At 31.5% G+C, this 17245-nt stretch overlaps 1 protein-coding gene across 1 annotated transcript; it reads left to right on the top strand.

Annotated features, from left to right (window-relative positions):
- The first annotated feature begins 1733 nt into the window (after positions 1-1733).
- LOC128163787 (aggrecan core protein-like) lies at positions 1734-11552 on the top strand. The gene is made up of 4 exons (XM_052827451.1): positions 1734-2064; positions 4903-5321; positions 7677-7758; positions 10096-11552. Exons 1-4 carry the CDS (start codon positions 1776-1778, stop codon positions 10308-10310), a joined length of 1005 nt encoding a protein of 334 aa, XP_052683411.1. The 5' UTR covers positions 1734-1775; the 3' UTR covers positions 10311-11552.
- Positions 11553-17245: the final 5693 nt, after the last annotated feature.

Genomic DNA, 17245 nt, shown 5'->3' with positions numbered 1-17245 from the left:
TTGAAGTAAAAGAAAAGTGCACAAAATTGGCCCTAACCCAGTATAATTGATTTTTAAGTACACTTAATTAAGTACGCATTTGGGGGGGGGGGGGCAAAACATGTCGTAGAGAAAGAGAGTGCAAGTGTTGTTGTTTGCTTAAAGCTGATTATTTATCTATCTCAAATTATGTCGGTATATACATTGATCGCAATAATCGATAATGCCTCTTCATTAATGCAGACAGCTAAAATGTTATCAAATAAAAGAAAAACATGAGAATGAATATTGAAAACTGTTTGAATTAACAAGGCTGGGTGGTAGTTGACATTTTTAGACTTCATTAAACAAATCTTTTAAAAAAAACCTTCTGACCATATTTTTTGGATTGGCTGGATCCTTCTAAAAGTCTTTAATGATATTTAAAGTTAACTGATGGTAATATATAAAAGATTATCCAAAATATTTACCGGAATATACTGATAAACATTACTTAAACACACTTATTTTTTAAATTGCCAAATTAAATGCCTACACTGAATTCAATATGCGCCTTAAAATTTTCTCTCTCTCTCTCTCTCTCTCTCTCTCTCTCTCTCTCTCTCTCTCTCTCTCTCTCTCTCTCTCTCTCTCTCTCTCTCTCTCCTTGCAAAATATAAGAATATATCAATATGTAAGTTTAAGTGGCCTTGTAAATTTAAAAACACATACATCTAAAACTATATATAAAATGTACACAAAAAACTATGTGTAATTTTTTTTTACATTTGATATAAAAATAGCTCATTGTGGCGAAAGAAACCTGTATTTAAACAGGAAGATATAAATGGCATAAATTCTTTTAATTTACCCATTAATACATTCGCATTTTCTAAAAATAGAAACTTTAATGAATTGAATATATAACTAAGTGCAAGTTTTTTTTTTCTATAATTGGTCTTTTACAATTAGCGGAAAAAATATTGCAGAATGTCTTATTTGTCTTTGCAGTTGTAATTCATACTGTTTACTTGAATACAAAAACCCATGAATTTTCATACAGTTACTAATAAATTGGTTGGAAAATAATTATGTATTTTCTAAAACATTTAACGATTGGTCGATGAGGATTTTTTATTCATTGATCGATACAATATCAATCTTTGCAATTTATCTTCAAGCTTTGTCCTTTGCCAGTAATTGTGAGCATTTTGTTTTGGAGTTTAAAAAGAAAACTTTGCTGAGATGACGGATACCGACAGGAATCAATGCAAAATCAGGCATCGTACCAAACACATACATATCAATAAGAAATGACTGGTTACATCGAAAAATAATTATATAGTTGTACATTAGAGCTATGGTGAATAAATAGCAATAATCGCCATACCATCAATTAGACATCAGCGATACGGATTGATTCCTGTCGGGTTTTTTTCTTGGAAAGAATTGTTTAGTTGAAACAATAATTGAAATATTGAAGTTCTAGACTAGAACGTGTCTGAAAATTTCATCGATTTCCATTCATTAATTTCAAATAGTTTTCTTTTTTGTCTCGAGAGCCTCGCGATGTCATCTTTGACTTCATTGGAGGAGAGCCTATAGGTCGATGCCGCCAATGCATGGTGCAAGACCTAATGACAGAGAGGGGGGAAATCATCGCCCTAGTGGTATACGAATTGTTGACGTAGCTAATTACAACGTTTTAACTTCAAGGAGCACAAATTAAAACGCGAATACAGTGTAAAATAATCATACCCCACTGTGTGGCAAAATACATTAATAACCGATTGCTTCTTATTTAGACCCCTTCAAAAATGAAATTTCGTGAGAGTTCTTTCGTTGGAGCATTTTTCTTGGAAATTCTTCAAATTAACCTGATCATTGCTGAATCCTCGTTTCGTCTTTTAGAACGAGACAAATACCCGGCATCAGGAATTTTGCAAGTTTTTGGAAACGTTCGCAGCAATTTGGAATGCAGTGTTTTGATTCATGGGGCACAGGAATACTTTTACCACAAGTTTACAAGAATATGTGTATCCACCGAGCAACTGGGTCCGTTCCAGCTGCAAGCAGGACCGGGATTTTACCGGTATCGTCGGGCCGGTAAGTAAATGTACTTACCCTAACCCTCACCCCCCCCCCATCCCCACCATGAAACTTAAAAGCAGCACCGAAAATTGCTTAATTATAAGAGAAATCAATAATTCAATTTTAATTATGGTTGATGCAATAAAGTTAATTCGTGTTTTAATCTATCATATATATACCGCTCATATTCCGTTTTTTTTTAAAATATAATATTAGTTAATTCTTTAATCGGCTGAGGTAGCAAGGGGCAGTTTCGAATAAAGTACCAATGGGGAGGTCTAAAAAGTTGAAAAATCATAAAAAATGGACGAAATATGAAAGGGTCAAAATATGCTGCAGGTCTGTAACTCCCGGTCTAAAAAAAAATTCGGATGGACGACCCAGGTGTTCTTTGGTATGAAACTTTACTTATTTGGAAATAAGTGAAAAATACGTCAATAAGTAATTACAACTGAAAAAAAAAATATTATTTTATGACAAAATGGGATCTTTCAGATACTTTTGCTTTTAATCTCAAGCTTTTTAAAAATCGATTTCTCTTCAAAAAGTTTAACAATTGAAGGACAGAGATTTTAATGTTCAAAGAACTTTATATATATATATATATATATATATATATATATATATATATATATATATATATTCTTAATGGATCTATTTAACTATTTCTAATTTTAAAAAATCGCATAAAAGCAAGTTAATTATTAGCATATCTGCGCAAAATTCAGATTGACTCCATTGTGAAATTAATAGAATATCAAACAAAACAAAAATATAAGGTTCAGATTAATAAGGTATTGATTTTGAATGCTAAATGTACGTGCGTGTTTTTAGGAAATAATTTACATTTCGGATTTTTTTCTTTCAAAACGACGTAGCTCATTTGAAAAACACATTAATTTTACCTAAACTAGGTTATGATTTTTTTTTATGAAGTTCTGGTGGACAGTTATAGTTTGTACGCATGTAACATGTTTCTCAGAGAACATAATTATCAATTAAGGATTGAATTCACTATTAATTGGTTTTATACGATATAAAATGGTTTGGGGCAGTTTACGCTTTATAAACCGCGAAGCGGTTTATAAAAAAGCGTAAACTGTTTCAAACCATTTTAAATCGTATAAAACTAATAAATATTGAATTCATTGCTTATGATTTAATTTGTTTTACCCTTTATTGTAAAATGATTTAATTCTGGTTGTATCGCACTTTCTGATTGGCTAAAAAATTATTTTATAGCGAGCGCAGCGAGGCGGCGCAAAGCGCCGCTCGCGTAGCGAGCTCCATAGACAACGTGTACGAACGGAGGAAATTCGAGTTGAAATCTGCACATTGTTCAAAGAAAATTTTATGAGGCCACGTGAAAACGTTCTACTATCCCAGTGATCCTTTGCAGTGCATAGCAACATGGTGGAACAGAAAGTGTTTCTACGGAAAATTCTTACCTCTACATCGCATACATCATTTTAATTTAACAATAAAAAAATCCTTCTAAAAACATTACAGTAAACAACACATAAGCTTAAGTAAAAAACTGAACTTTTGCTGACATATGACGTCATTTCCTTCTCCGAATTTGTCCGACAATTTACGAAAACTGTCGAGCGCAAAAGAATGTTAACTATGACGTCACAAAGATCTCGCGTTTTAATTTCCCGCGATACATTTAGAGGTGGATCAAGCATATGTACTGGATCATGTAGGAAGTACTCAGTATCAGTGTTAACGGTGACTCTTTGGCTGATTAGTTTTGTTTCGATGATTTTTTTTTTTGCTTAGTAAATACACATGCAAGTTCCATGCTAAATTTATTGTCATATTGATCCAATCATATATGCATACGTTAGGTAGGTGACAAAAAAGTATTAAGAAAGAAAAGTCTAATCATTATTACATCTACGTGCAGCCACGTCATTTTGTAATGAATAGATAAATGAAAAGAATTAAACTGTTAAAATATCTACCGGTACATGTATTTGTTATATAGTTGCATATGTGGTCAAATAATATTGGATATCACACACTAAGAAAGGGGAGAGGGCACATGTCTACAACGTTTATTATATAGCGTACAATAATTAAAAAGATTTAAAAACAAAATTAATGGCACTGAGGAAAATAATTAAAACACGGGTTACAACAAGGAACAAAATGAGAAATAACAAACAAAATTTATTTTTACTGATTTTAATGATCATTATAAAAAGGTAAAGAAAAGATAAAACATAATTGTATCTACATAAAAAAAAAACGGCGTTATGTTAATCAAAATATTTTAATACAATGTAAGTCTGTTTAACACTTTATTAATGCTCAGTGGTAGTTTGTTTAAGTGTATAAGACTAGGAAGGGGCCATTGGAATAAAAGTTTGATAATTTCGGGTTCCTTGCGGTGGTAAAAGTTTTCGAGACAAAGCCAAAGTTTTTTGGTTAGGGCAAGTCCACGGGTTGCATTTAACAATGATGACAGATGTGTGGTTTCTTCTGCGCTCGCCCAAACGGTCCGCCGTAAAACATATTATCGTATAAAGAATGTTGCCTACATGTACGTCATAGTAAGACTATCGTCAAAAACGTATCAATACGCCTGACGTTACGTTCGAATTTGAATTTACGTTTAGATAAAACAGTCATTTGGCCTTTAAAATGACGTAAAATTGTACAAAATTCAAACGTAACGTCAGGCGTATTGATACGTTTTTGACGTTAGTATTACTATGACGTAGGCAACATTCTTTATACTTTTTAAGCCAATCAGAAAGCGCGTTACAACCAGAATTAAATTATTATTCAATGTAACTACACTGTACAATATAATTAATGTTAAATTTATGTTTCCTTCATTAATAGATTTAGTACTAAATTCATCAACTACCCAAACAACATCAATACTTTCCTCGACTTCAACGAGTAATGTTGGTGTACCAACGTCATCAGATCCTCAGATAAGCTCGGGAGTGGCCATATCAACAGAAACTACGTCATTTTACAATACAGATGAGACGTCATCATCACCTCTGGCGTCATCAGTAGTTACGAACGTCACTTCGTCATCAGAGGCGTTAGTAACATTGAGCTCGACACATCTGTCAAGTGAACAATCGAAAGGGGTTACAGAGATGGATAGTGCGATTTCTACAACTGATCTTGAAACAACAGTTAGTACAAATTTTGATCTTGGAACCACGTCGAGTGTCACCAACAATGCTTCTTTCTCAGCCTGCAATTATGCTAATCTGGGACATTTAAACAATTGGTTCACTGCAAAGGTATTTAATCATGGTGGCCAGAAGTGGCAAATTTCTTTTTAAGTTCCTCATAAATTATACTTTTAGTATCTATTTAGTAACTAAAGATGCATATCAGTATTGAAATACGCAATACCGCTTAATGCGAAATACGCAATATCGCTATATTATATCTTGGTGGCCAGAAGTGGCAAATTTCTTTTCAAGCTCCTCATATACTGTATGTATCCATATAGTAACTTAAGATGCATATCAATAGTGATATACGCAATACCGCTTTATGCGAAATACGCAATATCGTTATATGATATCTCTTTGAAAAAGAAATTTAAGATGTAAACGTTAAATTAAAGTATGTTTTCCGATGGCACTGTCACCAGACATACATGTACAATATTTGAGTACAATGCCCACTCTCAACTTTCATTAACAGCTATTATTTCTATCTTCACGTTGATATTGAAAGAGTCGTGGTCACGATTTGATAAAAATATTTTCGAAATACTTTTGTTTATTAAGGTTCTAATAAATTCTAATAACCCACCAAAAATAATTTCAATGTCAGTCGTCAAAATACAGAACTCACAATTCTGTGCAATATAAACAAAGCTAATGCCATATTTGTTTCCCAAACTTAAAAAAAAGTATAAAATACAAGGACCCAGTCACTATTTTTATTAGATACTGTTTATATAAGTTAAACATGCAGATAATGACTTGTATAATACACTCCAAACATAGAACTTTTTCTAGTGCATGTATATCTAACAAACGAAAACAAACACATGACAATGACCTTGTTTACATAACAAATAGTTGGGATCTGTACCTTTTCTTTAACTCGACAACTGACCTTTTTATACATGGTTGTATTTACCTTATTGAGTTGTTTTAAACGAGTCTTTCAATATAGAAAAGTAATTTCTAAATGAAATCTTGACCACGCTCTTTAAATTGCTTTTTTTATTGTCAGCTAGTGCAAAAAAGCGACTTCAGAATTGAAAATGGACACGTAAAGAATTATCTGAAAGAAAAGCAACTTTTATGGGGACTTCAGTATTCCCAATCCAACTTTCGTTAAGTCAATAAAATTCAGACGTTAAAAATCAATTCCAATAATAGAAAAAAGAGCAAGGTTCTTGCAGCCTATGGGAAATTCTCCCACACGCGAGGAGAGATAGTGTACTTACTTTCTAACAAATGGATACAAGAATGTAAAATATTACAAGAACAACCGAGTTTACCATTGTTGTGCCTGTGTACCGTGGCATCCGTTCAACTCACCTCCTGGTGTTATGCTTTTAATAAACTTTAAGTGGTTCAGCAAAAAAAAAAAACAACTTTTTTTTTATTCGAAAGCATTTCAATTCACGTCACACTTAGTAAGAGTGTTGCTTTTTAAAAATAAATTTCTACAATCTACTCAAGATGTGAAGATTTTGATACAACATTTACAAATTTGAATTTCACTTTGCACGGTGCATAAAAAAATAAAAAAACAAACACACTAAAAAATCACCGAGTAAAAGCTGATCTCTTGTTATTTTGTTTGAATTTGTTAAAAGTGACTACTCTATCAAGCTAACTTGGTTCTTTACAAAAGTAAACAAAGCATTAGAGTTAAAATAAAATCAGGAATATGGAATTTAACTCTATTTTGGTTGGTACAGTTAACACTCAGTAAACTGAAAATGCGAATGATAGCACGGACATAAACTTGCTAGAGTATATAGTTTTCTTCATTGAGAGGAAGAAATCTGCCGAATTTACACTTTTATTAACAAACTTGAAACGTAAATTCATATAATTTAATTCTGGTTGTAACACGCATTTGGTTGGATAGAAAAATTAAGTTAAAGTATAACCTGGTTTGCACGTCACAAGACACGTCACAATGCACCAACGTCAAATTATTGAGTTCATGTTTTAAATAACTTGATACCTTTTGATGTGCAAACCATATGATTGTGACGTCATCAAAAAAGTTTCACCAAGTGAAAATTTTTCTTCCATATCCAACACGAAATGGAACGTTGCAAAAACATTATCAAGCTATAGAAGAAATTGTCTTTCCTTACTGGTTTGAATATTGCTTTATGAACAGAAAGTGAAATACTGTGAAATCATTTAATCTCGTGGGGTCAATTTTCGTGGATTATGGGATTTTTGCTTATTCGTAGGGACATAATTTCGTGGATGCGTCGGTTTTTAGTTTCATTAGGAAAACTGAATCTTTTATAATAAGTTTTTGTGGAGGATGTAAATTCGTAGGTGGGGGCTACCCACGAATACCACGAAAATTGAGCCACCTCGAATTCTATTGATTCCACAGTATTGTAGTGAGAATTAATTATACGTGATGTTTTATTTTACTAGACGGACTGTGAAGCAATAGGGGGATACCTAGTTGAGTTAGCAACAGTTGAAGAAGCCAACTTTATACTGACAAATGTTATTCGTAAGTTGATTTTCCATTACACTAATTAGCGAAGCAGGTTTGAAGCATCATTTCTTATTTATATAACAAACATGTGAATTGTAAAGATAAGCATAGAAAATGGGTAACAAATGATGTTATCCATGAAGTACATATAATTATGTATCTTCTGAATCCTTTTATCTCTGAAATAAGAGAAGTTTATTAATATTTAGATATTTTATCCCGGTTCAAAATAATAATCCTTTAAAAATAATTTGCTTTTAAAAACATGTTAAGAGAAATCTTTTAAAAAATCTGTCATCCGTTAGATTTTTTTAACAAGAGTTAATGCATTGAAGAAATAGTTAATAGGTGTTGAGAAAAACTGAGAACTGTTTTTTCTCTTTGATACTCTTGAACAAAATCCAAAGATGTTAATTAGTCAGTAGATAATATTGCGACATGAAAAATTCAAATTTCTTAACCAGTCTTTCAGTATTAATGGGTGATCAATATAGTAAGGAGTGGCCAAATACATAAAGCCCGAAGGGCTTTTTGATATATTTGATCACACGTATTCGATCATATTGATCATCTCACAATATTCAAAGAATGGCCACATTGCGTCTATTTTCATACATGTAATTATCAGCAACTGTGCGATAATATATTAAAATACTGGCAGTTTCAGTTTGTATTATAATTTTGCAAACCCCACTTGCATCCTAACATTTGCTTCGCTTCATGGATGAAATATATTGGAATATACATGTATGACACAAATTTGAATTGATTCGTAGTGTTAAAAAACACTAAAAATATGATGAAATCATCAGATATAGAAGGATGTTGTAAATTAATCTATTATGTATGTGCAGGAAAGATTCTTGAAAATGTTTAATAACGTTTATTTTGTTTACAAAAGCTTCTACGTATAGTAGTAGAAAAAAGTAACTCTTATATGCATTGAGGGAAACATTACTTCGTATGAAGCAATTAATAACGCAACCCTTTAAAAAATAATAATTATAATCGCCGCGAATAAAATATTGTGTACAGTTATCGAACATTGCATAGAATCTGATAATTCAAAGGTGGCTGATTGGATAACAAATTACCCGTCTAAAAAATTATATAAAAGAAGTAAAAAATACTATATATTTTAGATTTATGATTTGAATTTAATATTTGCTTAGAGCTCCTCTTCTTTGGCCTATCACTAGTTTATAATATTAAACGGTCAAATTAAAATTAAAAAAAAAAATAACCATGGGTTCTACCTTGAAGTCTTAGCCATCAACTTAAATTTGGTAAAGAAAAGTTCCTCCTATATATAAGCTTTTAAACTGTATATTTTCCTATATCTAGAGCTCGTCTACATAATGCGATCAATATTAAGGATGACGTTTACTCAGAATGAAAAAAAATTCCACTGATGATAATGAAAAACTAACTATTGTGTGTTATAGACCTATTATTGTAGTGTTATTTTTCATTTTCAAAAAAGTAGGTCAATGACCTACTTTTTGAGTAAATGGCCATTGTATATTTTTGGAAAATTAAAGGAAAATCACTTAAAATTTTACACTATGATTGAGATTTTCTTAATTGTGAAAATAATACAAATTGCTCAACACTTTTGAAAATGAAATACAATTTATGAATGGCAGTGACACTTAATACATACAAATCATTTAGTTTTCCTTCACAATTTTTTTAAATATTCCAGTCCGAATTTCCTCTATCACTTTTCAAATTCCTACCCATTTTTGATCCAATTTTACAAAAAATTGAATGATGATAATACAAAAACATTTACAGTATTAAACTACTTATATTGATCTTGTTCTGTTGGCATATAATTTATATGAGGTCAATGATCAAAATTTTGAGATATGGTGTCTTTTCTCGTTTTTTAGCATATTTCATTATTTTTTAAATTCATGCCATACGGTTATTATAATGTATAAATGAGGTAAAACTACCAGAAAATATGCAACATTATATAGACTAAAATATAAAATCATAACTTTTAATATTAGAGTACTTCCAAGAATGTTTTAGCAGAAAACAAAATCTGCAAAATTTAGTCCGAATTTCCTCTGTTTCGCTAAAAGTCTATTTTTGTTTTGGCATAATTCCATAATATAGTAGAAATATCGAATGTTATGTCAATAATAATTCATTTCACATATACTTTTTGTGTTTAGAACAAATTTTACTCATGACATTGAACTTTATAACAATCCGAATTCGAGAACTCAAACCCTGAGTAAACAACACCCTTAACAGTCTACTATAACCACGGCCATCAAGCCCTTTAAAGGAATGTTTTATAATATACCTTTTTGTTTTGTTTTTGTGTTTGACCTCTAGAGTCTCGCCCAGCTTGGTTAGGGGGACACCGGAACGGTACTTGGTTCTCCTGGTCGAGAGGGGGAACTGTGACGTACACGGACTGGATGGAGGGGTTCCCCAAAAACGTCACGGGCGAGGATTGTCTTGTTTGGGCCACGGGGGGCTGGAATGATGCACCCTGTGACAAACACCTCAAAGAGGTCATTTGCGAAATGGATGAATGTCCACCTTAATGACATCTTATTGTGTGACAAAAATCTCACACATATAAAATTGACCACAATTAAATTAAACATTTAAAGAAACCAACTGCATAATGGATCAATGTCCGGCCGAATACCATGATAAACTTGAGGTTTTTTTTATAGACTATGATGCATGTATACGCTCCGGAGAAATTGTTTTTAGATCTGAATTGATCAATGATATGCAACAGGAACAACGCAGAATCTTATTGTGAAATGAAACTCTGTCAAGTTAATAAATAGACATTTCACCCAAGATCTGACATACACCTCAAACATCATCTGCAAAATTGATCCATCTCCAGCTTAAAACGGCCAAACTCCTCAAATATGAATCAGTATTCAAATTAATGGCATCTCTTTTTCCACCATGATTAAAGTTATTTTTTGCACATTTGCTTTCTAAATATACTACTGACTGCTATTAATTTTCCACCGTCTGACAACATTCTTAAAGTAATCCCCCAGCCAATTAAATGGAGCCTCTTATTTTAACCTTCTGAAAAGCATTCCAAAATTTATTTTTTGCAAAACTATGTCTGGCTAAATAAAATGCAATCAAATAATGGATCTTGTTTTTCTAAACCTTTGAATAAGGATCTGCGAAATTGAACAGTGTCCAGCTTAGTGATTTTTTTTTTTACCTTTTGAAACACAGCTAAAAGAAATCGTCTGTGAAATGGTTAAAATGTCCGACGCCACTTGTTTTTACGTGTGAGGAGTACGTGTACACCTAATAGAAATCATCAGCGAATTAGATCAAACATCAAACTGAATGAAATTAATTTTTTCATCATGTGACAAGCACCTTTTTGTAGGAGAAATTATCCACAAAATGGAAAAATGTCCAGCTACCGACACCATTTGGCTTTTGCTTGTGAAAAGTACCACAAAAAAACACCTGCTAAATTGAATTGATCATGTTTTATGTGAATGATCTGTCTTTGTTTTCCTCAAGTGACAAGCACTTAAGAGAAATCATCTGCAAAATGGATTATTGTCCAGCTGAGGACGCTACTTGTTTCATCATTTAAAAAGAGTTTCATAGAGATCCTCTGCTGTATTAATCAAGGAATAGCCAAACAAAAAAACTGCAGAGAGGTCATCTGCGAATTGTAATGAATCATTGTATAACTAAATAACTTCTTTTTTTACAATTTGACAAAGATCTCAGAGAGGTTGTCTGCGAAGTTTAGCAATGTCGGGCTGTGGTATTACATATCAATACTATCCGTGTATTTATATGTTTTTAATATTAAAATAATAAAGAATTCGGTTTAGCTGTTATTGTTAAAAATTTACATTTTCCGGTTTCTTTGCCTGTGATAACACTACGTACTGATTTTGTACTATATAACTCATAACTTCAAATGACGCCAATCGAAGCACCAGCGGGGTTTGCTTTTTATATTTGAATATTTAATCGTACGATGGCTTAAAATTATATAAATTTAAGTCATCGGAAATCATTCTTTGAATATTATGAGGTGATAATTTCGGGCTTCATGGATTTGATCACGCCCGGCCAAAATTATCACCTCATAATACCTAAAGAATGATTCCTTATCCCCTTAAGGGGCGTGGTCACGATTTTGGTCAAACATTATTTTTCCGATTTTATTATATACAAAGTTATGAGCGAGTTACAAAGCTTAAATTTCTTCGCTATATAAACAAAGCGTTTGTTTACATTTTGAACGTTGAAGTAAAAATGTCCGTTTTAAACCAGAAACGAATAGGTAAAACATTAGGAACTGTTTATCCATCCTTAAAATAGATAAAAAGATAAACAAATAAGCTGAAAAAAAGATTTTTACTGGTATATTTAACCTATGTAAACAAAAACAGAAGACGAGCCTTGTTTACAAAACAAAGAATTGTGAGCCCTGTATCTTGCTTATAACTCTACGAATGACTCTCAAAAATTTTATTTGATCATTAAGGTCTTCCGTTTCCAACGGAAGACCTTATTGTTTTCGTTCTGTTTCTTTTTCTTGGCTATTTTTCTTTTTTTTTTTCCAACAAATTTTGTGCACGCGATTTCTCAAAAACGACTCAACCGATTTTCATTAAACTTTCAGATATGATAGATACTGATCTAAACTTTATACGTAATTTTTAATTTTGATGACGTCATTTCCGTTTTTGATATATTGACGTTTTAGCGACATTATTGACATTTTCAGAGGGTCGGCTTGTCCTGGGATCTTCTCCTTAACGATTGAAGATATTGAGTTCAAACTTTCAGGGATTGTAGTCAAAAGATTGTATATGTGTCTTTAGGCATTCATTTTTATCTGATTCAAAAGGCGCTGAAGCTCGCCTGGTACCGAAAATTGAGAGTTTAGAAACGTCGTTATTTTTTCTGGTTTTCTTTGTTTATCTCTTTTCTGAAAAATATTTTGTTAAAACATATTATGTAAAATGTGTTAAGAACTAAATGACCTTTCATTTGATATCAAGAAAAAGGGGCTGGCCCCTCAAATTAAGGAACCAAGGGACTCTTAAGTCTTTTATCTGTAGCCCTTTACTGAGGGATATTTTGTGAAAGGTTATAGAAGCAAATATGTTTATTATACAATTATGTATCAAAGCAATATAATGATTTCATGATGGGTTACGTAATTAGGGGTTTTTAAGGGGTCAAAATCCAAAATTTTGATCACCCATATCTCAGAAAGGATAAATATTTTCAAATGCAGTGTAGAGGAGAAGATGTCCAAAATGATATACTGAATAAAATGCAATCTTCAAATTTCGTTAAACGGCCCCAATAAGGCTATAAGGGACTGGCCCCTAAAACATTCTTTCTCAGATATCTCAAGAATGGTAACAGATTTCTAAACACTTGTTGAACAAAATGTCTTTATGATTAAATGACCTTACATCTGATACCAAGAAAAAGGGGCTGGCCCCTAAATGTAGGGACCTAGATGGCTCTAAAGTCTTTTTCCTATAGGTCTTAAACGAGGGATATTTTGTAATAGATTATAAAAGCAAAATGTTTATCTCACATTTATGTAGCCTAACATAACATAATGATTTTCTAATGTGTTACGTAATTAGGGGTTTTTAGGGCTCAACAGACCAAAAATTTGATCACCTATATCTCAAAAAGAAAAATATATTTTGAAATGCAGTATAAAAGAGAAGATGCTCAAAATGATGTTCTTAACAACATGCAACCTTAAAAATTTGGTTCAGTGACCCCAATAAGGAGATAAGGGACCGGCCCCTTAAACATTTTTCACAGATAACTCAAGAACGGCGACGAATATCTAAACACTTGTTGAACAAAGCTCTTACACCTAAAACAAAATAGTATCTGGCCCTTAAATTGTAGATCCTCCTTTCCTGTTTTAAATCATTTAAACTGTTAAATAGCAAAATCAAGATCGAACATAAATCTCAAGTTCTAAAATCAGACGGAAGACCTCTTCGTTGCTTGCAACGAGATCGTGTCTAGCTAGAAATACATTCGTAAATCATTGTAAATAATCAAAACATAAAAACAGAATTTGACCAAAATTGTGACCATGCCCCTTTAATTATCTGAGGTAAGCGTATCCAAAATACTAGTACACACATCACACATCTGTAGATCTACGCTATAAATACTTTTCTACAGAGAAGAAGTCACAATAAAGTATTAATAACATAACGTTGCATGATCGATAAGGGCTGAAAAAATGCAAATCGTTATTCTAGAGACTGTCTCAAAAGCTTTATATAAATAAAAGGTAAGAGATAAATAGCTCATATACTGGTATATTTGTCTGACTTCATATTTGATTTATTCAACTCGTTAAGATATTCATCATTTTAACAAGTTGAATATTAAAGCAAACATATAAAGATACATATAACAAAATATCCTTTTTCACAGTTTTTTTTTTTTCATGGTCTCTCTAACTGAAGTGTATGGCCTAATATAATTACAGTATAATTATCAGCTTAGAAAAAAATCTATGTTCCCTTCTATAAAAAAAATTACTATACAAATATTGACTGGGGTTGAGGGCAACAATGATTATATTAGCCCCCGAGGGACGAAATATTGCCCGACGCGAAGCGGAGGGCAATATTTTCGTCCCAAGGGGGCTAATATAATCAATGTTGCCCGAAAACACAGTCAACATTTGTTTTGTTATATGAAGAAACAAACCAAAATTTAAGAAATTAATTGAAAACAGATCGCCGTAATTTTCTCAGCTCAACAAAGAATTCACGAATTCAATTTTGTGCAAAGTTCATTTCCAAAATATCCTCAGCATCAAACGGTCACTTGTGATATTCCGCCGACCGTAAGAATTATCAGACAGCTGTTCTACCTGATTTTACTTCACAGTAATTCGCAAATCCTTATATCCATTATGATAGCAAACCGTTGCATTGCGCGTTCGTTGTTTACTTGCCTTGACTGACTGTCTATTATGACGTCACCTTGTTTTGGAGTCGCGAAGAATTATTTACGTCACCGTTTACGAATCAACAAATCAGAGGCGATTATTTGAAATAGAGGGAATGTTCTCTAGATATTATTCCTAGCCGGTCAATATCTAAAAAATATTGACCGGTCAATATTTTTCGGACGAGCTGATATTACAATTATTGACTATTCGTCTATATAGAGTTATATAGTGAGAATATACTACTGAATATAACAATGCATAATATTGACTTCGAACGAAAATATTACAATATCCTAAAATCTAAAATGCATCAACTGATCAATCTTGTTGTCGTAGTTATCGATGTATTGCAAAATTGTAAAATGAACAATGAATAATTGCAAAATGGAAAAGAAGGTGTAATTTATAATTATGAAAAAATATCTTTCATTCACAATAATTTCGATATGCATAATATGTTATCATTTTAATAAGCGCTCAAAACTTGAGCAAGGATCGTACCACGGCAACAAGTAGATATTCGGCATAAACGGTTTTGATTTTTAAAAAGTGTGTCATAAAAAAAGGTAACGAAACTTAAGCATTTTTTTTATTGAACAATGACATTATGAACAGTGAAACAATAAATATTTTTATATATGATATATTTCAAGATATGGTATTAATATACATGTATAAAGAAACATAACATTTTCATGAAAAGTAAGGCTTACTGTAAATGTATTATATTTGGCGGAAAATGATTTCCAAACAAGTTAGCGTAGATTTGCTTCAGCGCATTTCTTATTTTACCTATTACCTTCTTTTATATTCAGTATATATATATATATATATATATATATATATATATATATATATATATATATATATATATATATATATATATATATATATATATATAAATATATATATATATATATATATATATATATATATATATATATATATATATATATATATATATATATATATATACCTGACTTATGCATTTGGTAGACCGATTGTATTATTTTATCTTTATTAGGGAGACCAGTAGATTAGGGAGACATATTTTGGTCTCCGTATTATTTTGACCTTGTCTAAAATGTAATTGGCTTATCTTTAAATGAATGAACGGTGTGTCTTTGCCTAAAATGCATCAATGTGTCTATTATTTGACATCCAATAGTTGCCTTTTGTCTATATTTTTTCGTAAAAAGGAATTCAATCTGCCTCCATCGTATAATTAGCAATGACTATTTTTCTGCATTTAGGAGACCAACGAAAACTTGCAATATTGCAAAAAATCTAACATATATAATTTGTTTAGCCTTTAATTATTCTAAATGAACTTGTTTTCAAAATACTTTTCCACTTTTTATGTATAAAGCCTAACTAGAAAAAAAGTCGTTAATTTCTTGACCATGTTTGAACATTTGGCAAGTGCTCTCCGCCATTTGTTCCGAGTACTCTCGGAACGTCTCGGGTTAAAACAATGGACCTTTTAACGCCAGCGTGTTGCCTTTTAGGAATCAAAGCCATTTTATGGTAAGTACTTTTGATAATCCTACTACAATTGAACAAAGTAATGTTTTTATGAAGTTTTTTTTTTTAAATATTCAAATAAAATAGGGCGATAATGTGTGCAACTTGACTATTTTACACCAAATGTTGATTAATCTTCGAGGACATTCGAAACGAAGTTAACAATAAAAGCATGATTTTCATTTCCACTGTACGTTTGATGTAATATGTAATTCAAGGATTTATCAGTACCTTCTCCAGAGCAAAAGTCGTCCCCATTCCCAATTGGAAATAAGTTCACTTCAGCAGCTGTCCAAATTATGATCCCAATTAGTATAGCAGTATTTTTCCCCAACTGGTAAATAGTTTTTATGTTTATTTCTTATCAAAAAATACTTCGTAAAATAACCAGAATGTCCATAAATGTTCAGTATTAACAAATGATTAAACCCATTTAGCAAAACTGCAGTCATAAAAGTTTCCAAACACGCTGTAAACATCGCCAACTTTTAATCCGATTTTCCTCTGTTTTTCTAAAACATCGTTATTTTGTGGTATACAGTACAGTACTGTAAATGGTACATGTTTTTTTTTTTTTACACACACTAAAGACTGATATAAAAGTAAAAGGTAAATGTTATGAAATATTTCAAACAGAAAAATACATTCTCAATTTAAAAGGGGATGTTGATAAATTCTTAATAATGTAATACTTTTATGACCAGTGTTGAAGGTGTTTATTTCAGGGAAAAAGACTTGTTCTAATAACTAAATATAGGAATATTATACATATATCTATATTGTGAAGTTAATTAGATTCTATTCAATTAAAGTCTAGCTCATTGATTTTCCATTATGATAATAAATTCAGAAATCATGATGTATGCAACATATGATTTCTCCCAACTGCATGAAATTGTCGATACAATTTTCCCAATTCCCAAAAAATTAGCATTTTCAAAATAAAAAAAGGCTGAAAAATCCCTGTAATTATATAGCTAGTTTATT

This window comes from Crassostrea angulata, chromosome 9, assembly GCF_025612915.1.
Source record: "Crassostrea angulata isolate pt1a10 chromosome 9, ASM2561291v2, whole genome shotgun sequence".
Classification (NCBI taxonomy): domain Eukaryota; kingdom Metazoa; phylum Mollusca; class Bivalvia; order Ostreida; family Ostreidae; genus Magallana; species Magallana angulata.
This window is presented reverse-complemented; position numbering and strand designations above follow the sequence as displayed.